The sequence below is a fragment of the Lampetra fluviatilis genome, chromosome 55 (genome assembly GCF_964198595.1).
Source record: "Lampetra fluviatilis chromosome 55, kcLamFluv1.1, whole genome shotgun sequence".
Lineage (NCBI taxonomy): Eukaryota > Metazoa > Chordata > Hyperoartia > Petromyzontiformes > Petromyzontidae > Lampetra > Lampetra fluviatilis.
The window spans coordinates 8,656,459-8,683,656 of NC_136329.1; the positions used below are offsets into that span (position 1 = coordinate 8,656,459).

The 27,198-nt window shown below is 51.2% G+C and overlaps 1 protein-coding gene across 2 annotated transcripts; it reads right to left on the bottom strand.

The window, feature by feature from the left end:
- Window positions 1–1,071: 1,071 nt before the first annotated feature.
- Window positions 1,072–22,923, bottom strand: LOC144949911 (uncharacterized). Of its 2 annotated transcripts, XM_078879896.1 has the most exons (6): window positions 22,260–22,923; window positions 18,622–18,668; window positions 17,115–17,247; window positions 15,609–15,698; window positions 12,926–13,183; window positions 1,072–7,946 (listed from the first exon to the last, which is right to left on the bottom strand). In XM_078879896.1, exons 2-6 carry the CDS (start codon window positions 18,646–18,648, stop codon window positions 6,052–6,054), a joined length of 2,403 nt encoding a protein of 800 aa, XP_078736022.1. In that variant the 5' UTR covers window positions 18,649–18,668; window positions 22,260–22,923; the 3' UTR covers window positions 1,072–6,051. The 2 variants fall into 2 exon arrangements, with proteins under 2 accessions (XP_078736022.1, XP_078736023.1); XM_078879897.1 differs by lacking the exon at window positions 18,622–18,668.
- Between the last annotated feature and the right edge of the window lie 4,275 nt (window positions 22,924–27,198).

Below are 27,198 nucleotides of genomic sequence, written 5' to 3' on the forward strand. Positions count from 1 at the left end.
CAAAAAAATGCGTGACGTTCATTGTAAATGCGAAGGGAAAAACCGGAGGACCCGAGAAAAAAAACCACGCGACCACGGGGAGAGAGAGACAGAAACTCCAAATATACATCAGGCGTCAAAGGTCGGGATCGAACGCACGACCTCCTGCCACACCAGGCGAGGGAGTCAACATCTCCGAGCCACCGCCGCGCGATGGCAGGCTTTGTCGGCGGAGAGGGAGAAAGTCACACCCGGGGATCTCTTTTAAACAGTTATCCACGTAGGGATAAGGCGCAACTTCTGGCGAGGATTTGACGTACGCACGTACGAACCATTGAACTTCCTTTCGCACCGTATGTAGCCAACCCGCGCTCATCGGTAGGCACGAATTTTTTGCGGGATTATTATTTTTTTTACCGGGCGACCGAGTTAATGCGTCGCGGCGGTTTAGCGGCGTGCGCCCCCGGGACCCAGAGCCGCAGAACAAGAAGTTTGACTCCTGCCTGAAGGGCCAGATAGGTAATTCCAGAGGCGCGCGAACGGGAGAACCGTTGCGAGGTTGGGAGGAGGAAGTGGGGGGGGGACCTTAAAATACGTGGTGATACCGCCCCGCAGGCGACACTGCCCCGCTGGGCGACTCTTCCGTTTGCCTGACGCGTCCTTGCCAAAAATCCAAACGCTTGGGGGGGAAAAAAAGAGAGCAATTTCAACACCGCGTGAAAGCCACAATTATCATCCGGCCGTGTTTTTTTGTTGTTGTTGCCCGGTTAAAATAAAAATACACCGACTTACCAGGAAATGGAAAACAGACCGTGAACACTAAACACGCGCTGGCGCGCACGCACATGTATATATAAGACTATTCAAGTCGCGATTACAACTACAGTATAACAGTCCAGCGGACTCTAAGCTTAGCCGTGCTTCAGTCGACCGCACGCGAGTGCTGGTTCACCGTTTCACAAAGTGAGGAACTCGTCAACGCAACTCGGCTAAGGTCCTCGCTAGCACCGTCCCTCAACTCTCTCCTACCCCCCCTCGCTCCCCCCCTCACCGCTCCCCCCCCCCCCCAGCTCCCTCCCTTCTCACCACTCCTCATTCCCTCCTCACTCCCTCCTCACCACTCCTCCACACTCCTTACGACTCCTTAATCCCCACCCCTCCCTGCGATCCTACAACTCATTTGTCCTTATAATACTAATATTATTATCCACAAACAATACAGAAAATCCTCACACCAAGCCTCGAAAGTTTTTCTCTAGCGGGTTCTGCATTTGGGACGGTTTTGCCCAATTTCCTTTACCACGTGTCTTGTGTTTTCGCTAAACTAAGCGGCGGCTTTCGACTTCATTCGGGGAAGAAATCCCGAGTAGCCCGGATGAAACTAACCGTGCCGTATGGGGAGAACAATGCAGAAGAAAAAGCAACAAAAGATCTGCACTGGCCAGGTTCAGGAACGCGCTCTCTGCAGGACTGCTACCTCTTGACCACGCTGCGGGTCAGTAGGAACGGGCAGCTTCACGCACGCACGATCCGCCAACCCCCTGCCCATCGAGCGCTGGGACGCACTGGGTGTGCCTCCATGCCACCCGGCTCCATGAGTAATGTTCAATCTTGGCTAAACCTAGCTTCGTCGAACAGATTTTAACTATAAACCGTTTTTTTATTTTATCAGCTCTTTTTCAGAAGGTGACCTGGGCCATCGTAAATGATAGCAGCTCAACCCGAAGTGGTTTATCGTGGAATTCAAAGCAGCAGCCAAAATCTCTTGAACACGTGACGTCGATTCTAAATGTGGATGGGGGGGGGGGGAATCCACACGACCACGCGGAGAGAGACACCACAAATATACGGCAGGCATCAGGGTCGGGATCGAACCCACGACCTCCTGCCTACCAGGCGAGGGAGTTAACGTCTCCCCAGCCCGATAATGCCGTCAATCAAGAGTCCACCGAGCGCTTTGTCACTCACTACGATTCCTACTCGTCGTTTTTTTTCCTTTTCTTGTCGCTGCTAAACAACTTCCGCGTCGACCAATATCCAACACTCAAGACTACGCGCACACAATCACCCCCCCCCCCACCACGACGCGTATAAACAAAACCCACGGTGAAACACAGGGCAGACGAGTGCCCGGGCGCCACACGACTAAAAACTTCTACCGCAACGGCAGCAAAAAAAAAACACCCCCTGCCGAGCGATCGCGAAAACCGAAACCGACGCCGCCATCCGGGTCGACTCGCCTTCCCGCATCGTCGCAACCCAGACGGGGGGGGGGGGGGGGGGTCACCGTGGTGCGAAGGAGGGAGTGGTTGGTGGGGGCCCCGCAAGCCGTGACATCTTTGCGCTCCATTCACCGACACAGAAGCGCCCCCCCCCCCCCCCAGGTGCCGAAAAGCCCCAAAACGGTAGCTCCTCGCAAGACAACTTGAGCGGCGGCGGGGCCAACACTGGGGACAATTGTCCGATACCGGGCCTCCCCTAGGTCGACTCGGCCTCAAATGAGTACCCGGTGCGAGATAAACATCGCCACTGGGGAGACGCGGTACTGGCCACCCACCTCTCTCGTGTGCCGCATAGTCTGTTAAGGCTACACGGGGGAACTTTGTCTTTGTTTCGTCTTCGGTGGTGGCATCCTCTACACAGCACCACAGCCACACAAAGCGTGACGAATCTCCACCCCCCCCCGCCACCCAAAGGCATGGTCCGTAGGTAAAGTCGGAGCTCAAAGCCGGGCAGACAATCGGCTGACCTGGTGATGACGTGTGGGTGGGAGCGGGAGGTTCTCAGTAGCGAAGGAAGCGCTGTCCCCCCCGTCTGTCCGTCTGCCACGGGTCCGCTAGCGATGTTCTCACAGCTGGATGGGAGAGTTGCGGAGCACAGTCCAGATAGCACGTATGTACGTTGAACTTCGTTCGCACCGTACGTAGCGAACCACGCTAATCTGTGGGTCTCCGTGGACCTCCATGGGTCTCCATGGGTCTGGGGGTCTCCGAGTGTGTTCGTTGAACTTCTTTCGCACCGCCGTACGTAGCCAACCAAGCTAATCTGTGGGTCTCTGTGAGTCTCTGTGGGTCTCCGTGGGCATCCATGGGTCTCTGTATGGGTCTGGGAGTCTGAGTGTGTACATTGAGCCAAACGCGTTAATCTGTGGATTTGATAGGACATCTGCCACCGCACCAGTTGGGAATGAGCATTCTGCATGCCACTGAACAGCTGTGGATTTTCTCGCCCCTTTGCCCGTATCCCGATGTCAAACGATAAATTGGCAACAAAACAAGTGTTAAGATGTTAAAACACCAAACTGAAACCTTTTACAAGGAATCACGCCTGCAGTAACCACAATGCTTGTGGTCAGAATGCAAACAAAAAACAATGATAATATATTGGTACTGGTAAAGGAGGTCCCATGATGTAGCGCCAGACTTGTTGGCTTCGACGCGCGCCGACGACAGTTTTTATGGGTACGGCTGTGGGGACAGCAGTCAACAAACACGGCGGAATCGGGGGGGGGGGGGGGGAGGCAAACCCCGAGACACGCGGGCAAAGTGTCCGCACGTATGGGCAGGGTTCCAGGTCAGGCTTTTCCAGGCTTGATTCGCTGGCAGGCCCCGCGACAACGCTTGCCCGCGTGCCGGCGGGCCACGTGACGTCACGCAGTCAGGCGGAAGCGGCTCTTGCTTCGTCCCTGCTTTCACCCAACTGGATCTTCATCTCTCGGTCGTCGGCAGCGCCCTCCCCCCCTCGCTTATCTCTCGCTCGTCATCATTGATCGCATTTCTCTTTGAAGACCGAAAGGGGAAGCAGGTTTTGTCCACAATTCTGGCTGTCGCCTGATGAGGCTGGTTGTTGATGTAATTACGGGCGAAACGTCATGGCTACTCGAATTGTAAATGCTGTGCTGTGGGTTTACTCTCCGACACACAAGCGGTCAGTGCTCAACGAGTAACTAATCAAACCCTTACCACGAACCCCCAAAAAAACCTCCATTATAATTGTATCTCTCAATGGGGCCACTGACAAGAGATTTTTCAGACCACATCCAGCTTATGGGCTGCCTGGTAAAGAACCCTGCTGCTGCTGCCGCCTTGACGTGATCCCCTCTGCTAACCGCCGACCCATTCAAAGAGGTAACAGGCTGACGTTTGGCTCCCGAGCGCGGTGTCGAGGGAAGTCACGCAGCACCTGCTAATTTTTTGGGCTACTGCTAGAAATTTCCACACGATGACGATAAGCCAATTTGTTAATCGATCATTTGTGGTGGCCAGGTCGCTTCTAAAAAATAAGCCAATATAGCTCAGCACCCGGTGAGATAAAAATAGCGTAGTTTTATTTGTATGTTCTTTTTTTACGCAGTTTGTTTACCTTTCCTATACTTTGCACTCTTATCGTCTCTTATTTTACAACGTTTCTTGTTATAACGTTCTGACCCCCGTGCCCCTAGCTGGACATGGGGATAAATCCGATTCTGCTTGTCGTCTCCCCATCGTGAAGTCGTCGCCTACGGCACCCGTGCCCACGTTCAGGCGCTCTCCGATCTTGTTTGGAAGTCTGGGTTCCGCTCGAGTCGAGGTCACTTGAGGACAACGACCCGCGTTATCGAGCACAGTAGACGGACAAGGGGAGATGCAAGGCAGCCGACGGGGTTTGGAACTCCACGCGTCTCTTCAGATTCAATTTGTAGATTTTTTTTTCTTCTAGCCCAATCGTCGTCATCCGGCCATCTTGCGCGCCGCCGGCAAAGCACGCCGCCATGATGGTGGGGATGACGATTCGACGCCGTGATGGTGGGGACGATGATTCCACAGAGGCGTGGCTTTCCTGTAGCCTCGTCGCCACGCCAACCAGACGCATAGATGCCATTGTATAATAATAACTAGGTCTAAAGAGTCGTATAATAATAACTATGTCTAAAGACTCTACCAAGGAGGGATGGGGGTGGGATCCTGCGCTTTAATTTTTTCGCCAGTCCATTATTTTTGTTTATATTTAGTTTAAAGTTGTTGCCACGGAAACACTGCGATACACACGGAGATAACACTCAAATGGTCCACATGGGTGGGGGGTTCGTGCCGACCACCCTGAAGCCGGTTTTTCACCCGCGCAAATTGAGATTTAGTCGCATCGCCTCCGAACCGATGTCGGGCGAACTGAAATTTGGCCACTGGCTCGGCCTTCACCAAATGGATGGGGGCCCCTATTTTCCGTGATGATTCGCCGACGGAAAATCGAACTACGGCAGAAACATCGTCTCGGAATTGACCCTCGTTGACTTGAAGACACGGGGGCCCCCGGGCTAACGTGCCTTGGAAGGGTCCCCCCCGTCTCGCGCAACCGCTTGGCCCCACGAGACGTCCGCTGCTCTCACGGCGCACGGTCGAGCGAGCGAGCGAGCGGCTCACCCTGCCAATTTCTGCCAATGAAGCCCCTCGGCGCAAGTGCCCGCTGGCTGTGGCCGAGTTAAGTGGAGAATTAACAATTTTACTCTAGGAGGGCGTTGTTGTTGTTGTCGTCGTCGTTGCAAAGCCATCGTCGATCGGGACAAGAACTCACCGCACGTACCAAGCTGCTGGCACCGACCCTCTTAGCCAATTCGTTACCCACCCAGGGCTTGACCGCGTCTTCTGCACGAAATGCCCCCCCCCCTTACTCTAAAGTCGTTTTCCTCCCGAAATGTTCCCTGCCGCTGGTGCCCTCGAAAAGCGTAATACCACCCCCTCTCCCCCCCTTCCCTTACTTTGTACAACCGTCTTCAGGCGAAGTCGGACTCGGACGCTCTTGACAAACCCCGAGCCGTTGACCCCCGCACGTGCGCTCGGAATCGCGCGTCCGCCTCGGGTTTATGGAGGAAGCCCGAGATTCGAACCGCAAGATCTCGGACGTGGTCGCCGGCTCGGTCGGCTCTCTCCTTCACCCCCCCCCCCCCCCACCGGCGCGAGTTTTCCTCGAATCGCCTCGCCGAGCCGCTCCTCCCCACCGTCCGTCGCCAACTCCGAGGAGCGGACGCCCAAAGCGAACTGAGAGAGGCGTGGAGGGGCGGTGGCGGGCGGCGGGACCTACGGCTGCCGTGGGGCCTCACGGGCCACCCACGTAGCCGGCCTCCCTCCAGTGCTTCATCTGGTGCCTCTTGAGGTGGTAGATCTGCGAGAACCTCTTGCCGCAGCTGCCGCAGGCGTGCGGCTTCTCGGCACCGCCGTGCGTCCCCGCGTGCTTCTTGAGGTGCGACAGGTGCGAGAACGTCTCCCCGCACTCCTCGCACGTGTGCGGCGGCGGTGCCGGCGCTGCCGGCGGCGGTGGCGCCGGCTGGCGATCGCCGACGACGCACGAGCGCGCCAGCCGGTGCTTCTTGAGGTTGGAGAGGCAGGAGAAGCCCTCGCCGCAGGCGTCGCACGCGTGCGTCCAACCGCTGTCGGCGTGCGCCGCCGTGTGCTTGCGCAGCTCCGAGAGGCAGGCGAAGCCGCGGCCGCAGTCGACGCAGGCGTGCGGGTGGCGCTCCCCAGGGCGCGCGTACGTGTGCTTCTCCAGGTTGGAGAGGCACGCGAAGCCCTTGCCGCACTCCTCGCAGCGGTGCGGCCGATCGCCGGCGCCGCCGCCGGAGTGCGTGCGCTCGTGCAGCTTCAGGTAGAGCGGCGTCGAGAAGCCCTTGCCGCACACCCCGCACGCAAACGGCCTCTCGTCGCCGCCGCGGCCCGCCGCCCGGCGCCGCTTGGCGCCGCAGGCGTGCGCGAACGGCTTGCCGCACTCGTTGCACGGGCGCGGCCGCTCGCCCGTGTGCAGCTGCTGGTGGGCCTTGAGGTTCATCTTGCGGGCGAAGGCGCGGCCGCAGACGCCGCACGCGTGCGGCTTCTCAGTGGCGTGCGCGCTCAGGTGCTTCTCGTAGCTGGAGAGGCGCGAGAAGCCGCGGCCGCACTGCCCGCACGCGTGCGGCCTCTCGCCCGTGTGCGTCTTCTTGTGGCCGCGGAGGTCGTGGGCGCGCGCGAACGCGCAGCCGCACTGGTTGCACACATGCCGCAGGGGGCCGCGCTCGCACTCCTCGCAGGCCAGCGGTCGCTCCCCCCCGTGCAGGTTCAGGTGCACCTTGAGGCTGGAGAGCTGCGTGAAGCGCTTGCCGCACTCCTCGCACTCGTACGGGCGCTCGCCCGTGTGCGTGCGCATGTGCATCTTCTGCGCCGACACGTTGGAGAAGGCTTTGCCGCACTCGAGGCAGGCGAAGGGCCGCTCTCCCGTGTGCGTGCGCCGGTGGTCCTTGAGGCCGTTGGCCTGCGAGAAGCACTTGCCGCAGTCGACGCAGGCGAAGGGCTTCTCGCCCGTGTGCGTGCGCCGGTGGGTCTTGAGGCCCGACATGTTGGTGAAGCACTTGCCGCAGTCCGTGCAGACGAACGGCTTCTCCCCCGTGTGCGTGCGCTGGTGGTTCTTCAGCGTGTTCGCCTGCGAGAAGCTCTTGCCGCACTCGTCGCACACGTACGGACGCTCGCCCGTGTGCGTGCGGAAGTGGATCGTGAGGCTCGACACGGTGGAGAAGGCCTTGGTGCACTCCTTGCAGCCGTAGGGGCGCTCCCCCGTGTGGGTGCGACGGTGAATCGTGAGGCTGGACATGTGAGCGAAGCCCTTGCCGCAGTCGCCGCACACGTGAGGCTTCTCGCGAGTGGGCGCCCCCCCCTGCTGCTGTTGCTGTTGTTGCTGCTGCTGTTGTTGCTGCTGCTGTTGCTGCTGCTGTTGCTGCTGTTGTTGTTGCCGCTGTTGCCGCAGCGGCTGCTGGCGGACGGGCTGCTGACGAACCGGCTGTTGCCGCAGCGCCTGCTGGCGGACGGGCTGCTGGCGGACGGGTTGCTGGCGGACCGGCTGCTGCCGGACGGGCTGCTGCCTCGGAGGCTGCTGCCTCGGAGGCTGCTCCCGTTTGGGGGTCGTGTCGACGGCGAATGCCTGCGCGTAGGCCCTGGGCGTGGGTGGCGCCTCATCACTCTCATCATCTGCTCGCAACGTCACCACCGCCGCACACACACACACGCGCGCAACCGATGGAAGTTATCCACGTTGTAGGTTTCAGCCACTCAAAAGCTACACACTCTTACCGACGATCGCAGTTTAGCGGCCAAGGTCTACACTTCGCCCCTCGGCAACGCGGGTGGCAAGATTTTCTCAAGCTTGCCATTCATCGTGGACAAACCACTCGAACGGCAACAATTTAGTATCTGTGTGTAGACGGTACGGTAACGAGTCGGCATGTCATGGTGTCTCCAGGCCAGGGGTCGGCAACCTGCGGGCTCTGGAGCAGCATGCCGTGGGCTTTTCAAGCGACCGCTTCGTGTCCATTGTTTATTTAGGAGCACCACAGTCTCCTATTCACAAGTGTATCACAGCTCATGAAACACAGTAGACTCTCTACTATCCGCGTGCACTTTATCCCATTTGCGGATCAACTCGTGGATTTCCCCTTCATTCCAAATTATGCGTTCATGCTGCCGTTGACGCGAGTCAATATTTCCTGCCACCTACACCCGATACTGCTGCTTGGCTTCCCAGCCGCTGCTGCTGCGGCTTTGGCACGGTGCACCCCGGTCCCAGGTCGTCATCCCCTCCACGGCCGAGTTGACTGAACTGTGGCAATGAGTTATACTCCCTGTGAGTTTTTGACTTCCACGCCCACTTGTCAAATATTGGGAATATTAAGACGGCGGCCATACCAACAGCCTTGGGGTCGGGTCGGGGTCAAAGAATTGAACCATCGAGTGAACCAGCTCAACATAGCAATAAACCCCACCATTAATTCTGGGTATATAAGAGTTTAAACCGCTGTCGAGGTTTAAACTCTTATATACCCACCTCATTACAGAGGTACTCTCATCCACAACTGCGCAGGAATCAAAAGTCTCCTCCGGACAAAATCTCAATTTAATCCTGTCCACATCGGCTAATCCTCATAATCGAGGTTTTTTGGGTTAGATCGCTGTAAGTATAAATGTGTCGTAACCCTCCACCACCTGACACAGCCAGTAAGGTTTGTCACGTAAACAACGCGACAATAAGTTACTACTTCAGCCGGTGTGTTAGAGAGTGAATCCGAAACATTTACAATTTGAATAGTACAACGTTTCGCTGGCAATTACATCCAGCATCATCGGGCGATTTGCAAGAATAGTGAAGCAGCCCACCTAATTCCGGTCTTAAATAGAGCAAGATGACGTCATCACTGAACCCCTCAGTGATGACGTCACCTCACTGGCTGTGTCGGGCAGTGGAGGGTTACGACACAATTATACTTACAGCAATCCAACCCAATATTGGTCGCAAAAGCCGACGTGTTAAACTGCTATTACGTTATCCTTATTAAACATTCGATCCATTAAGAAGTTAAAAAAACGTTGATCATTAATGATTTTCCTGTAGAAGGGGACCACGGGCATTCTCTGGTTCGCCGAAACGTGGCATTCGCCATCAGATATTTCCCCATTTTCTTGAATCGATTCCTCCAAGGTAACCACTTCTTTGAATGTGCGTGGCCCTGCAGGGCGGGGTGGTAGGTGGCGCTACCGCTACTGCGATTGTCAAATAATATTTCATATTCGTGAATATGAAACGTTCCAGCTGCTCCAATCTTTGAGCCGTGTGTATAGTCTAACACCCACCAAAGGCTCATTGTGACTTCATATCGGATTTCACTATGTCCACCTCTCCCGGTAATAATTGTTGGCGATTTCAATGTCCATATAGACAACCCTAATGATCCTTTATCAGCATGTATGTAAATTCTTCATACCCTTGGACTAACTCAATCTATTTATTCTCCTACTCGTTCAAAAGGCAATATATCTTAGATCTGGTAATGTCGAACAACATTGAAATGACGGTTTCCTCAATCTCCCCTGTGAATTACAGTGACCACTATACTTACACCTCGTGCTCTCTTTTAGCCCCCCCCCCTCCCAATACGTTCCATTCATTGGCTACCACATTCTGATAAGCTCCCCCTCTCCCCCCCCTTAACTTGTATTTAAGAACTTGCATCTTGGAATCCCTGCCTCACTTAATACAGCAAATCTGGCTGTTACGGTCCCACCTGATGACGGAGAATTGTGTTGCTTCCGAAACGTTGTGATTTTTATTATTTTATTTTTATTAATTTTTATTTCATTTTTTACCTCCGTGACTTTACCGAAAAAACTAAGAGTATGAATCCTTGCAGTCACGAAAGCTTCAAATCTAGAATTACAGTGACCACTACCACATTGATTTCTCTGTCTGCCTTCCAAATCCTCCTCCTCCTGATATCACCACCTTTTCTTATCGGCCCTACAAAAATATCTCACCTGCTCTACTCTTTGCACATTCTTGATAAAGATCCAACTTCCCTTACTCCTGATGTACCTTCTGTAAACCACCATAATCAAACAATATCAGAAGTAGTTAACAATCTTGCTCCTATCAAAACTATTTCTTCGACTCGATCTTCTTTTCTTGGGTGAGAGTGCGTAAATATAAATGTGTCGTTAAACCCTCCACCACCCGACACAGCCAATTAGTAAGGTTCGTCACGTAAATAGAACAGCAATTCGCTACTAGTACAGTAGAGCAAATAAACAACATTTACAATCAGAGTACGGTCACGAAAGCCTACATGTTAAACAAATCATGGAAATAATCATCTTCTTCAGTATAACTTCTATGATCAGGTTTAATCAGGTTTTTGTAAAGATCACTCAACTGAAACCGCTTTACTTCTTGTTTCTAACAATCTTCTCTTATCCACCGACTCAGGAACTTTCTCACCTGGTTCTCCTGGATTTATCTTCTGCATTTGACACTGTCGATCATTCAATTCTTCTCGAGCACCTCCACAGCCACGTCGGGTGCTCTGATGCCGCCTTTCTAACTTGGCTTTCTTCTTAATTCTCTTGACCGGGTGCATCATATCGTGATAAACGGCATCTCTTCCTCTCAAAAACCTCTGCTTTGTGGTGTTTCACAAGGGTCTATTCTAGGTCTCTTCTATTCACTACACCTTCCTTTAGCCAACCTCATCTCAAGTTTCTGTGCAGACGATACACCGATTTAGATCAGTTTCAATCAATGTGATATAAACCCAAATTCCACTCTGTCTTCCTGTCTAAACTGCAGTTTCTGACCGGCTCGCGGCAAATTTTCTTCAAAATATTTACGCTAAAACTGAAGTTCTCTTAGTTGGGGAAATAATCACTTACCTCCAGGCATCGCCAATCCACTATGTCTGCTTGACTCTGACATTCATAACAGTCAACAGGCACGGAATCTTGGCTTCTTTCACGACTCTAACCTCTCCTTTTCTTCTCACATTTCCTGCTTATTTTCATCTGCGTAACATTTCTCGTACCTGTAACTGCCTCTCCGATACGGCTGCAGAAACAATAGTTCATGCATTTGTTACCTCCAGGATTGGAATTCTCTGCTACACGGTCTTCCCTTGTCTCTCATCTCACCGTGTAGAATGTGCAGAACGCAGCTGCAGGGAGGGGTACTGACTCATACCCGTAAGCGTCATCACATTACGCCCATCTTACAATCCCTCCACCGGCTACACATTCAGTCTAAAGTCACTTTCAAGATTGCACTTGCTGGGTTTTTTTTTTTAAGTTCATGGGCTAGCCACCTGCCTATCTTTCCCCTCTCATTTCAGTTTATTCCCCACCTCGCATACTCCGCTCTGCTTCACTCGAGGTTTGCAGTCCACCCCAAGAGTTTTACGCGAATGGATTGGCGGACGAGCGTTCACATGTCGCAGCCCCCAACAGTCTGGGGCACTCTCCCGCTACACATCCGACAAATCGAATCAATTAAGTTATTCAAATCTGAATTAAAGGCATACGCTGGAAAATGGCCATTTATGTTACGGTCCAACTGGCTCATAACTTTTTGGCCACTCCACCACCCCTAAAGTGAAGGTTCTCCTAAATCCGGCAAAATGTTGGGATTGTGGTCTGGGGAAACCAAACAGATTCATTCAATTTAATTTCTCTGCGATCATCGTTTTTGTTCACGTATTAATCTTTAAGTTTTTTGATTTGCCAAGCAGTGGGGGTTCTGTTTTTGTATCATCTGCGTAAGGGACCGGCTCATTGATGTGCAGCGTTGTGGGATGCAATCGCATGAATGACGCTCTATAAAATGAATTTTATATTATTCTTGGAAATGCTTATTGCGAGTCACGCGGTGCTTAAACCGAACAAATACGTTGCTCCGGTTGATCTGAAATCCTCGTTATCGCCTCTACAGCACAGTAGTTGCCGTATCTCTATGACGGTGGGTGGCGGAGTTTGATTGATGTTGATTGGCTGTGGCTCTGCTGCTGTCATCCACTTAGTGGGCTGAGTCTTCTGCTGGGCGGGAGCCAGGGAAGTTATCACCGAGCACGCGCATCGTCGATCAGTCAATTGTTTACTACAAACATTTATTTTGCCCATTAACAATAAACATTTTCTTAACTTAAACGTAATTTATACCTACATTAGTGAATGTTGGCATAGAAGTCCGCGGAAAATGGTTATATTTTTGGGATCATCCGCGATTTTGCATTATCCGCGGCCGTGCTCCCCATCATAATTGAGAGTTCTACCGTATAGAGGTTTTTGTTGTTGTTACCGAATTCAGAAGAAAATGGCTCCTATTGTCAGCACGGTTGCCATCCACTGACTGCAGACAATCGCCTGACGGAACCGTCTCTGGACGAGGACGGGGGAGTCCACTCAAGACCACAACAGACACGGTCACGCTACGATTAACCCATTTGACACGTACGCGATTAACTGGCAGGGACGATTACAAGGGTGGTGACAAAAACCAACGAGTATTCGTGTCCCCCAAGCGAAGACGGCAAGCACCACAATATCGGTCGACGGCTTCGCCAGAATGTCGCCGAGCAGAATTGCCTCGCACGTGCCGGGAGGGACAGGGGCAGTGGGAGGACCGAAACACTCACCCTCACTGCTGCTCTCCTCTTCCTCCTCCTCCTCCTCCCCTTCCTCTTCCTCCTCATCATCAACGTCATCTTCCAGCCCGTCTTCCTCGTCTTCATCTTCGTCGTCGTCGTCATCGTCGTCGTCGTCATCGTCGTCATCCTCTTCCTCCTCCTCCTTGTCCCAGCCGTGAGGCACGGGTCGCCCGCCGTGGGAGTTCATCACGCTCTCGGGGTGCGCCCCGTAGTCGTTGTCATCGTAGCTGCCATCCATGTCTGAAACTGGGATTCGGGATTGAGGGGAGACACGATTACCTCGAGCCCCCCTTTTGGAACCCGCGCGCTTGACCTTTGACAACCTCCCTGCCCCTCCGACGAAGCTCGGAGAGCTGGATGGAGTTTAAGAGAACTCGCAAACAAACACGGCCTTGTTGTGAAAGACGACGACGCAGAAGATCCCCTGGGGTTTGATCTTCCACGAAGCTGCTCATGGTCCCCACCCCCTAAACCGCATCAGCTACTGCACAAACTACGGCAGAAGCAGCAGCAGTAAGATGCGGATAGCTGATGGTGCACAAATGGAAAATTAAAAACTCATCCAGAACCGACTGTGCAACTTATAACGTATAGTGGCAGAAAAGTACAGAAACCATTTGATTTGTTTGCTTAACTTGTGTGTCTGTATGTATGTATGTTGAAATTCGTTCGCACCGTACGTAGCCAACCATGCTAATCGGAGGTGCAGGGGAAGGACAACAAACTAAACAACAAGCAGTTCTAAAGAAATTCATTTCAAATTTAGTATAGTGGTATAGTGTATAGTAATCTAGTGTATCATAGTGTAGTGTTTTGTAGTGTAATTTATCGAAGTGTCCAGGCAGTCCTCGACTTACGCACACCCGTACTTACGAACACCCGCACTTACGAACCAGCTTCCATAAAATATTTTTAAAATGTACATCGACTTAAAACGCGAACTCGCAAATGGAAACTCAACCGCGGAATTATTTTGTTCAGAGGAGCGATCCTCCGGCATTATAGTGTATCGTAGTGTAGTGTGTATTGTAGTGTATAGTGAGCGTGTGCATGCTGAACTTCTTTTGCACCGTACGTAGCCAACCGTGCTAATCGGAGCAATGCGTGTGCGTGCCATTGCATTCCACCCTCAAGTTGGCTCACGTCTTCACGAATATTAAATGCCATTTGGCCTCGGGCGGTTTTACGAAGGAGGACGATCACTCCCTCCTGTACATAGGACCAGTCAACCAACCGGCGTGTGACATTCTGGGGGCTCGTCCGGGATGATCGCAACAGAGAAAATTCACGCAGCAGCAGATCTGTCTTCCATGGGATACCGAAAATGTCCACGTATCCTGTCATCTCTTTATGTGCAGATGTCCTTCTGCTGCCTATGCCCCTTAACGATTGCAGAAAGTCTGTGGGTTACCTCGTCGATAAAAACCTGGCTGAACATTACCCGCCATACCTCAAGCATTACACTGTGACCCAAGGGGGTCCCACAGCGGGGGACAGGATGTATGAATACTGATTGGGATCACGAGGGGAGAGGTTGTCACCCACCACCCATAATGCTGCATGTATGTTGTATCAATTACCCCCTATACCCGCACTTCCCTTAGAATGTTGGTTATCTCTTCCACGACATCCTCTTCCCTCCCCCCCCGGATATAAGCAATTTAGTATTTTACCAGGTAATGCCCACTGAGCTGTTTAGCTCTTTTACAAAAGTGACCTAACCATCACAAATGATAGCTCAATAAAGTGGCTTATCATCGTATATACTCTAAACGTGTGCCGTTGATTCTAAATGTAGAGGGGAAAAACCAGAGGACTCGGAGAAAAATCCACGCAATCACAGAGAGCGAGAGAGACGCAATCTCCAAATATACAGCAGCAGGCATCATCAGGGTCGGGGTTTAATCGACGTCCTCCTGTATACCAGGCGAGGTAAATATGTACATGTGTCGTTAAATGAGCCACCACAAGACACAGCCGATTAGTAAAGGTTTGTCACGTAAACAGAACATGCCAATTCATTATGGATGATATTGGTCGTGAAAGCCTACGTGTTAAACTGACATCTTCCTAGCCACCCCACACCGACGGAAGATCCCCACCAGGTTTGGCGCATCGACCCTCCACCCCCAACCTAAACGTGGCTTTGACACTCCGATAGCCGCTCCCCCGACCCACGCGGTTTTCTGCCAGAATACCATCGGCATGTTGTACCGGGCTCATGTTCTTACAACAATTAAAAACATTAAAAACACAATGCAATGACTGGGGCTCACGGGGAAGTACAAACGAGCAGAAAGACAAAGACCCCCCATAATACGTAATACAAAGCTCCCCCGCTTGTGTAGCTTTAACAGACTGTTGGGGCAAGTGCTGTTAGCGAGCACCTACGAAGGCCGACACGGCACACAAGGGGATGGGGGGTGGCCAGAACCACACCCCCTATGGCAATGTTTTTAAACACCGCACCAGGTACTCATTTGAGGCCGAGTCAACCTTGGGGAGGTCAATGACCAATTTAGATCATCGTCGCTGGAGTTGGCCATGAGTGGGAATCGAACTCGCGTTGCCGGGATCGTAGCGCACCACACTACCGCTCCCTCACAAATTACCAAACACAGAGTACCACACACAGACAGACAGACGCAGGTAAACACACACAGACCCTCACCCGAGGTATCGCTTTCTTCCATCACGGCGACCGCTCGCTGCCGTCCACGGCTGGCGTTCTGCTGCATGTACATTTGGTTCATGGCCATTTCTGAAAAAAAACGGGGAATCCAGTGTTTTATATGTAAGTAGGAGTAGGGATTTCCCGCTAAATATTATCCGTAAAGTTTTTTTTTTATTAGATAGCGTAAATATGTATCGGTAAACCCGCCTCCACCACCACCTGAAGCTTAGTAAGGTTGAGTCACATAAACAAAACGTGCAAATTAGTTACTAGTACAGCACTAACCGGAAAGTAAACCCACTACAACATTTACAATCCGAGTACCGTGACATTTCGCTGGCGATTACAACCAGCTAAATCATCCAGATTGATCTTCTTGGTTCTTTCGGTAAAGTCACGTAGAAGGGAAATAATAAAATAATAAAAATAAAACATAATAAAATAAAATTCTCACGACGTTTCGTCCACAACGCAAGCAGCTGTCCTCAGGTGAAGAACAGGGCTGTCGGAAAGACAGCGTCCCAATGGACGCTGTCTGTGAAGAACAGGGCTGTCTTTCCGACAGCCCTGTTCTTCACCTGAGGACAGCTGCTTGCATTGTGGCCGAAACGTCGTGAGAATTGTATTTTATTGTTTTATTTTTATTATTTTATTATTTCCCTTCTACGTGACTTTACCGAAAGAACCAAGAAGATGAATCCCTGCAGTCACCAAAGCTTTAAATCGAAACATCTAGATTGAGTTTGTCAATTGAGATGATTTAAAAGTGCATAGCTCCAGTGGCTTCCTAATATCAGAAGGAAGAACGTAACTTCATTGCACAATCGATTAATCATTGCACTGATACTATGAATTATGGCGATTATGATGACGATGACGTGGTGTAATGTATGTGTATTGTATGTTAAACTCCTTTCACACCGTACGCAGCCAACCGTGCTAATCGGAGGTGCGTGCACAGGCCCAAAGGCCAGATGGCCAACAACAAACACCATTGAAGGTGCAATAGATACGATCCATAATCAAGGTTTTGTTGGGTTCGATCGCGTGAATATAAATGTGTCGTTTAACTCGCCACCACCCGACAGCCATTCAGCATAGTTTAGTCACATAAACAAAACCAGGCCAATTCGCTACTAGTTCAGCACACACCCGGCTGCGTGTTGGAGAGTAAACCCACCGGAACAACTACAATTCGAGTTGCCGCGACGTTTCGCTGGTTGACGAAGCTGGTTGTAATCATCAGATAAAGCTGTCGCGCTAATTCCAGGTGCGGGGCACAGGGCCAAAGGCTCCAAAAGGCCAGGTGGGCCAACAACCAACACCGCTGTTGAAAGGTGCAACGGACACGAGCTAACAGTTCAATTGAACTGCGCAAGGTCGCAGAGCGGTAGTTGTAAAGACGCCGAATAAGATGCTGCCACGTTACGTGGTGCCGTGTTGGATTTTGGCATTTCAAGAGCAGCGGGTTACGCTCAAGGGTAACGTGCGAAGCGAACGCACCGGCACCGATGTCGTCATACGTGAGGCCCAGGCTTGAGTGCGGCTCGTAGCGAACTCTCTCCTCGGATCTTTTCTTCTTCTTGTGCGACCTCTTGGGGCCGTACGCCAACTTGGACATCCCCACGTCCATTGTCTGCACAAAGGGCACGAAAAGAACGGGTTTCACGTTCTGGGCACCGGAGATAATTTTGTTTACCCATGAGAGCCTGAAACTCTAGACTCTGTTCGTAATAAAGGTGTGTTTTATTATATTTCCACGGTGGTGTGATGTTATTTCCCTCGCCTGGTATGCAGGAGGTCGGGGGTTTGATCCCGACTGATGTTTGCTGTATATTTGGAGTTTGCAAGTCTCTTTCCCCATGGTTGTGGTGCATTTTTTCTCCGGGTCCTCCGGTTTTTCCCTCCACATTTAGAAAAATGCGTTAAGATAATTTTGCGGCTATAAATGCCCACTTGATAAGCCATTTGTGGCCAGGTCACTTCTAAAAAAGACTCGTACAGCTCAGTGGGCTCTACCTGGTAAGATATTTAAAAAAATGTTTCGTTTTATTTGTATTTTAAGCGATTTGTTTACCTTTTCTATACTTTGCACTCCTATTGTATTGTTTGTTGTAACGCTCTGACCCCGTGCCCCTAACTGGACATCTGTGAACAAAGATCTTTATAGCTAATCGGATTCCTCCAGTATAAGCAGTATATAGACGATGCCTCTTTCTTTCTTTCTTATACAGGTAGTCCCCGAGTTACGATGGTCCGACTTACGATATTTCCATCTTACGATGGCGATATGACAAAATTGTTAAATATTTTACATTTCGCGCGGCAGGCAAACGCAGCAGTGTACGAGGTACGATACTGTACTTCATCATCGCCATCCTCCTCTTCCGGCAACTAAGTTAATGTAGCCTTCAACAACCTAACATCGTTCAGGTGTGCAGACGACGGACAGAATCTTGGTGAGTACAGTACAATATGATACGTTACGATACGTTCATTGCATGTATGATACGTAGCTTTAGCGATTTCATTTTAGGGTTACCACGATACGATACATACGTTCAATGCACGTTTAAAAAGTTTTTATAGCAGATAGGATTGTTTCCTGAAAAAAACTCTATTAAATTGCAGTTCATAGAGGTAGGCTAAGAATTTACCTTGTTTTTACTTTAAATTTTACTGTGCAATAGAGTATTGTAATTAATAAATACATACAGTATATAGTTTATACAGTACGGTACTCTAAATTGCTCTGTTTTGCTAAATTATCACCATTCTTTAAGACTCCTGGGTAGGCGAGGCCATCTTTGACTTACGATATTTTCGACTTACGATGGGGTCGTCGTAACGCATCTCCATCGTAAGTAGAGGACTACCTGTATTCAATAACGGCCAATAACACCCGATTTGAATAATCGCCAACCGGTTATCCGCTTGCCGAAGAGAGAAATATTGTTCACGAGTATTATTTGGAAATAGAACAGAAAAATGCGTAGGCCAACGAGCAAACCTGGTTGAGGAAAGGTTTCTCTACCATCGACCCTTTCAAATCGGATTCTGGAACGGAATGACAAATGAATAGCAAATACGATTAGGGCCAAAAGCCTTTGTAAACAATGAAAATATATTTGAACAAGCAACATTCTAAAAACCGCGGTCCTATAAAGTGTACACATGCTGGTTGCATAAAGGCTACGTGTCTACTACACAAAAAGATCGCCCATATAGCCTGAACAAACAAGTACTAAATTTCGATTTAAAGCTTTTGTGACTGCAGGGATTCATCTTCTTGGTTCTTTCGGTCAAGGCACATAGAATGGGAATAATAAAATAATACAAATAAAACCTAATAAAATACAATTCTCACGACGTTTCGGCCACAACGCAAGCAGCCGTCCTCAGGTGAAGAACAGGTCTGTCGGAAAGACAGCGTCATTCAGACGGAAAGACAGCGTCTGAATAACCTGTTTCTTCACCTGAGGACGGCTGCTTGCGTTGTGGCCGAAACGTCGTGAGAATTGTATTTTATTATGTTTTATTTTTATTATTTCCCTTCTACGTCACTTTACAAAAGAACCAAGAAGACAGACAAGTGCTATTAGCGAGTAGCACCTACGAAAGGCGGCACGGCACACGAGGGGGTAGATGACCAACACCACGCCCGGCCGCCTTTGTCTCCTTCGTGGCGATGTTTACACACCGTACCAGCTACTCATTTTGAGGCAAGTCGCCCTAGGGAAGGAGGCCCAGGTGAGGTTCAGATAATCGTCACTGGTGTTGGCCGTGAGCAGGAATCAAACTCGGGCCACCAGGTTCGTAGCATGGCGCATTAACCGCTACACTACCGCTCCCCACTACTACACACACACACACGCATCACGAACAGAATATAAACTCAATTATTTTTTATTTCACCAGGTAAGGCCCACTTTTTCAGAGGCGACCTGGCCACAAATGGATAGCTGGACAAAGTGGCTTGTCGCGTGAAAATGTATTGCAGCCAAATAATCGATTTGCACGTTGATTCTAAATGTGGAGGGACAATAGCAGAGGGATGGATGATCCGGAGAAAAATCCACACGACCACGGGGAGAACATGCACCGGTGAACCAAGTAATTTGCCTCCCGTGGGGGGGTGTGATGCTAAAGGCCGACAGCAAGCAAAGGGGAAAGCCAGCTGCAGGTAACAAGATCACTCACCCCATACAAATCACACGTGTTATTTATATGGTACAGAAATTGTCCGGTTGTGGGGCTGGCACATGGCAGTTGTGTGCACAAAGGAGTCAACACATAGCAATTGAAATGATAAAACAAATAGGCTTTTACCCTTTTCTGGCAATAAAACAGGTGGTGGTTAAGATATTCAAACACCAAATAGATACCTTTAACAAGGCAACAAACTAAACTATTTTTTCTTCTAACAGGTAAGGCTCACTGAGATTCTATACGGCCCTTTTTTAGAAGCGACTTTGCCATCACGAGTGACGGCTCAACGAAGTGGGATTATCAGCACAAAGACAATGCCACAAATATCAAAGGATGACCATCTCGGGTCGAGCGGTTATAGATTTTAGAAATAAATAAACCTATTCCCTTATTGTGTCATCATTTTGATACGGTATTGGGAAAGAAAATGGGATCCCCATAAGATACCAATTCACAAGTAACAAAAATAATTTATAAGTTTTATGAAGGCAACGTTTCGGGTAATGGGTCATAACTTCGTCGCTGTTACAATGCACAACTGTAGAGATGATGGACTTCGTGAATTAAAGGAAAGGAGACCACACGTATAATCATAAGCGGGGGGTCAGAGCGAGAATTGTAACACGATAACAATTCGTGATAATAGTTCACGGTAACAGATCGTGCGTCTTTGAAAACGATTCTCATCATGCTTCCTTCATCGCCACATTCCCCCTCATCCCTTCTTCATTCCTTCCCTTTCTTCCTTCACCTCCCCGCTCCATCCATTATTCATTCCTTTCTTCCTTCACCTCACCGCTCCATCCCTTCTTCATTCCTTCCCCTTCTTCCTTCATCTCGCTCCATCCCTTCATTCCTTCTTCCTTCACCGCTCCATCCCTTCTTCATTCCTTCCTTCTTCCTTCATCTCGCTCCATCCCTTCCCCTTCTTCCTTCACCGCTCCATCCCTTCTTCATTCCTTCCCCTTCTTCCTTCACCTCGCTCCATCCCTTCATTCCTTCCCCTTCCTTTCCCTCCTTCCCCTTCATTCCTTCCCTTTCTTCCTTCACCTCACCGCTCCATCCATTACCCTCATCCCTTCTTCATTCCTTCCCTTTCTTCCTTCACCTCCTCGCTCCATCCCTTCTTCATTCCTTCCCCTTCCTTCCTTTCCCTCCTTCCCCTTCATTCCTTCCCTTTCTTCCTTCACCTCACCGCTCCATCCATTACCCTCATCCCTTCTTCATTCCTTCCCTTTCTTCCTTCACCTCACCACTCCATCTCTTCATTCCTTCCCATCCCTTATTCATTCCTTCCCTTCTTCATTCCTTCACCTCCCCGCTCCATCCCTTCTTCATTCCTTCCCTTCCTCTTTCCTTCCTTCCCCTCCAGGCCGATCCATCCATTATCCCCCTTCTTCCCGCCAATAAAAATGTCACAACAGAGGCGGTAATAAAATCCCCTCAGAACACGCAAAAAACAAAACAAAAACCCCCACACTTAGCAAACGTTAACAGCTTCAACGCAAACACTAAAACAACAAACATTAACAGCGATAACGCGAACAATAAAACAACAATTAACAGGCTCACACACAAACTCAATGTCGGTATCGGCGAACGAAAATTACCGCAACAGATTTGTGTTGTGCTGGTTGGTGGCTGCTGCTGCTGCTGCTGCGCGGGTTGAGAACAACAGACCCAGAGAGTTGTTGTTGTTGGTTGTTGGTGTTGGTTGTTGTGGTAGTGGTGGTGGTTGTTGTTGTTGGTGGTGCGGGTTGAGAACAACAGAAGACACGGAGCGCGGTCAGTCGCAAGCCGTGGTGTTTGTTGTTGTTTGGTGGTGAATGTTGTTGGTAGTGGTGGTTGTGGTTGGTAGTGGTTGGTAGTGGTGGTGGTTGTTGTTGGTGGTGGTGGTGGTTGTTGTTGGTGGTGTGCGTGTTGAGAACAACAGACCCGGAGCGCGTGGCGGTCAGTCGCAAGCCTTGGTGTTTGGTGGTGGTGGTAGTGGTGGTTGTGGTAGTAGTGGTTGTTGTTGGTTGGTAGTGGTGGTTGTTGTTGGTTGGTAGTGGTTGTGGTGGTTGTTGGTAGTGGTGGTTGTTGTTGTGGTTGGTAGTGATGGTTGTTATTGTGGTTGGTAGTGGTGGTTGTTGTTGTGGTTGGTAGTGGTGGTTGTTGTTGTTGATTGGTAGTGGTGGTTGTTATTGTTGGTGGTTGTTGTTGTTGGTGGTTGTTGTGGTTGGTAGTGGTGGTTATTGTGGTTGGTAGTGGTGGTTGTTATTGTTGGTGGTTGGTAGTGGTGGTTGTTATTGTTGTGGTTGGTAGTGGTGGTTGTTGTGGTTGTTGTTGTTGTTGGTGGTTGTTGTTGTTGTTGGTGGTTGTTGTTGTTGGTGGTTGTTGTTGGTGGTTGTGGTTGGTAGTGGTTGTTGTTGGTGGTGGTGCGGGTTGAGAACAACAGACCCGGAGCGCGGTGGAGGTGATGGTGAGTCGCAGGCCGTGGTGCTTGATGGTGGTTGTTGTTGTTGTTGGTGGTTGTTGTTGTTGTTGGTTGTTGTTGTTAGCAATGGTAGGGAAACGTGAAATACACGAGAGTGGTGGTGGTGGTGATGGCCGTCAGGACGCGACAATGGCCTAGAGAGAGAGAGTTGGAGGAGGAGGAGACCGGGAGAGTGATGGGGGGGGGGTGTTCAAGCGGGCGCGAACCTCGCCATGGATGGAGACACACACAGAGACACAGAGACAGACAGAGACACACACAGAGACACAGAGAGAGACACACAGACAGAGACAGACACAGAGAGACAGAGAGAGACACAGACACACACAGAGACAGACACACGAGAGAGACACAGAGACACACAAACACAGAGAGACAGACACAGAGAGACAGACACACAGAGACACACAAACACAGAGACACACAAACACAGAGACACACAAACACAGAGACAGACAGACAGAGACACGAGCTCGCGGCAGACAAAACCCAACAACAGGCGATGGTGGTGTTAGTGGTGATGGAGGAGGAATAAGCACCGGGAGGTGGCACAGAAGCGCGGGAGGAGGAGGAGGGATGATGAGGAGGCGAGAGGGAGGCGAGGAGGAGGCCGTGAGGAGGAGGGGAGGGAGGAGAGGGAAAGAGGCGAGAGGGAGGAGAGGAGGAGGGGAGGAGGCACAGGCCGTGAGGTGGAGAGGAGGGGATGAGAAGAGAGGAGGAGGAGGAGACCGTGAGGGGGAGAGGAGGAGGAGGGGGGGAGGGATGAGGAGGGAGCAGGCCTTGAGGAGGAGAGGGATGATGAGGAGGAGGAGGAGGCGAGAGGGAGAACAACGACGAGGAGACGACGTCGGCGGCGTGAGACGTGAGACGAGGCAGCGATGCCGGAGAGGCTCTCGTGTCGCGCCCAGGCCGCCGGGATGGGGGGTGGGGGCCGTGGGGGGTGGGGGTGGAGCGATGGGGGGGGAGCGATAGGGGTGGGGCGATGGGGGGTGGGGGTGGAGCGATGGGGGGGAGCGATAGGGGTGGGGCGATGGGGGGTGGGGGCCGTGGGGGGTGGGGGTGGAGCGATGGGGGGGGAGCGATGGGGGGGGAGCGATGGGGGGTGGGGGTGGAGCGATGGGGGGGAGCGATAGGGGTGGGGGCGATGGGGGGTGGGGGCCGTGGGGGGTGGGGGTGGGGCGATGGGGGGTGGGGGGGGGGCGATGGGGGGTGGGGGGGGGAGCGATGGGGGGTGGGGGCCGTGGGGGGTGGCGGTGGGGGTGGGGCGATGGGGGGGGAGCGATGGGGGGGTGGGGGCCGTGGGGGGTGGAGCGATGGGGGGGAGCGATAGGGGTGGGGCGATGGGGGGTGGGGGCCGTGAGGGGTGGGGGTGGGGCGATGGGGGGTGGGGGCCGTGGGGGGTGGGGCGATGGGGGGTGGGGGGGGGGCGATGGGGGGTGGGGGGGGAGCGATGGGGGGTGGGGGCCGTGGGGGGTGGAGCGATGGGGGGGAGCGATAGGGGTGGGGCGATGGGGGGTGGGGGCCGTGGGGGGTGGCGGTGGGGGTGGGGCGATGGGGGGGGAGCGATGGGGGGTGGGGCGGTGGGGGTGGGGAGGCGGTGGGGGCCGTGGGGGGGCGGGGCGATGGGGGGTGGAGGGGCGATGGGGGGGGGCGGTGGGGCGATGGGGGGGGGGGGGGCCGTGGAGCGATGGGGGGGGGGGCCGTGGGGGGGGTGGGGAGCGGTGGCGCTGTGGTTGCCGCGACGCTGGGCGCGCTGCCCATTCCCGCTCCTCGCCACGAGCTGACGACACCGCTTGATGGAGTTCTCTCGAAGCGGGCAACTCGGTCGACCACCAACCCCCCCCCTCCACCAACCACCCCACCAACCCCCCCCCACCAACCGCCCCCACCAACCGCCCCACCAACCCCCCCACCAACCCCCCCACCAACCGCCCCACCAACCCCCCCCCCACCAACCGCCCCCACCAACCGCCCCACCAACCCCCCCACCAACCGCCCCACCAACCCCCCCCCCACCAACCCCCCCCCACCAACCGCCCCACCAACCGCCCCACCAGCCCCCCCCCCACCAACCGCCCCCACCAACCGCCCCACCAACCCCCCCCACCAACCCCCCCCACCAACCCCCCCACCAGCCCCCCCACCAACCCCCCCACCAATCCCCCACCAACCCCCCCACCAACCGCCCCACCAACCCCCCCCACCAATCCCCCACCAACCCCCCCACCAACCGCCCCACCAATCCCCCACCAACCCCCCCCACCAATCCCCCACCAACCCCCCCACCAGCCCCCCGACCAGCCCCCCCACCAACCCACACAGCCATCATCACACAACCATCACACACAGCCATCACACACACAAATATCACACAACCATCACACAATCAATGGAGTGGTGTGAGTAATAATGTACTTACTACACCACTGATAACACTAACAAAAAACATGTTTTTGTTCCTGGGTAGTAAGTGTTATTTCCTAATTGTTTACGTCTCAAAAGTACAGAAAGTGGCTATTACTCCCCACAAACTTTGCTTGAGTGACCAGGACAGTGATTTACACCATTGGAACCTCCTTTGCCAGTAGCAAAATATAATCATTGGTTTTTTACCCTTTTATCTGGCAACAAAACTGACACCTTTTTTACAAGGAGTCATGTTTGCATAGACCGCAATACCTGCGGTCGGAATGCAAACAAAAAACACAACTCTGATAATGATATGCACTGTCCTTGAAATTGATTTGTCCACACCCGAGACAGCTTTTCTTAGAGCCTAGTCTCACATGGTGTTGGACCAGATGACGCCAAAAGGCGCCAGATAAAAGGGTAAAAAAACAATTATCAGGACAGTGATATTTTGAAATTTACCTATTTTCAATGAGAAAACGTGTTGTGCATTTGTGTCTTTCGTTCACAAAGTCCTGGTCACAAAAGCAAAGTTTGTGGGGAATAATAGCGATTATCTATACTTTTTAGGCTGAAGCAATAAAAAATAATACTTTGTACCCAGGAACAAAAATGTGTTACATAGTGTAATGTAGTTACTACGCCACTGATAATGTAGTTACTACGCCACTGATAATGTAGTTACTACGCCACTGATAATGTAGTTACTACGCCACTGATAATGTAGTCACTACACCACTGATAATGTAGTTACTACACCACTGATAATGTAGTTACTACGCCACTGATAATGTAGTCACTACGCCACTGATAATGTAGTTACTACACCACTGATAATGTAGTTACTACACCACTGATAATGTAGTCACTAAACCACTGATAATGTAGTTACTACACCACTGATAATGTAGTTACTACGCCACTGATAATGTAGTCACTACGCCACTGATAATGTAGTTACTACGCCACTGATAATGTAGTCACTACACCACTGATAATGTAGTCACTACACCACTGATAATGTAGTCACTACACCACTGATAATGTAGTCACTAAACCACTGATAATGTAGTTACTACGCCACTGATAATGTAGTTACTACACCACTGATAATGTAGTCACTAAACCACTGATAATGTAGTTACTACACCACTGATAATATAGTCACTACACCACTGATAATGTAGTCACTAAACCACTGATAATGTAGTTACTACGCCACTGATAATGTAGTTACTACGCCACTGATGATGTAGTTACTACGCCACTGATAATGTAGTTACTACGCCACTGATAATGTAGTTACTACGCCACTGATGATGCAGCTACTACGCCACTGATGATGTAGTTACTATACCACTGATAATGTAGTTACTACGCCACTGATAATGTAGTCACTACGCCACTGATAATGTAGTTACTACGCCACTGAAAATGCAGTTACTACACTACTGATAATGTAGTCACTAAACCACTGATACTTTAATGAAGTACAACCATAACCACAATCATATTAACAGAAATCTATGCTTTGATTTACGTGAAGACAAGTCCAGATATTGTGGCCAAGGTTTAGCAAATTGTTATTTATATTTCCATAGCATCGCAATTATTTTTACAGCATTATATTGGGGGGACATTTTGAGCATATTTGAAAATTGGGGGGGGGGGGGGGGCGGGGGGTATGTCCCCCCCAATTTAGATTATAATTACAGCCTTGAGGCAGACAACCGAGTCACAGCAGCAGTAGTGGAGTAGTGATCCATCATCGTCATCGTCGCTGTGACGATGTCTCCTTCTTCGTATTTGTCTATCAGGACACTGCGTGATTACGCGTTGTGTACGGTCTCTGGTCTGGATGACCACAATTATGGCACCACCACCACCACTGCTAGTGGAGAGACTTTGTCACCTTCTTGGTTCTTTCGGTAAAGTCACGTAGAAGGGAAGTAATAAAATAATAAAAATAAAACATAATACAATAATTCTCACGACGTTTCGGCCACAACGCAAGCAGCCGTCCTCAGGTGAAAACCAGGTCTGTCGAGGCGACAGCGTCTGAGGATGGCTGCTTGCGTTATGGCCGAAACGTCGTGAGAATTATTTTATTATGTTTTATTTTTATTATTTTATTACTTCCCTTCTACATGATGACTTTACCGAAAGAACCAAGAAGATGAATCCCTGCAGTCACGAAAGCTTTAAATCGAAAAAGGACTTTGTCACGTTCCATTAGTGCATCGTCAGCCAGCATCTGCATCTTGCTGCCGCTCCTGCGATGGTTGGTGCAGTGGCTGATACGGTTTGGGGTGAACCATGAGCAGCTTCGTCGAAGATCAAATCCCCAGGGGATCGTCTGCGTTGGGTCATTCTCGTGATTTGCATTTAATAAACCAAAGCCGTAATTATAATATTCAAATATGCTCAAAATGTCCCCCCCCCCCAATATGCTATTAAAAAATAATTTCTATGCTATGTAAATAAAAACAACAA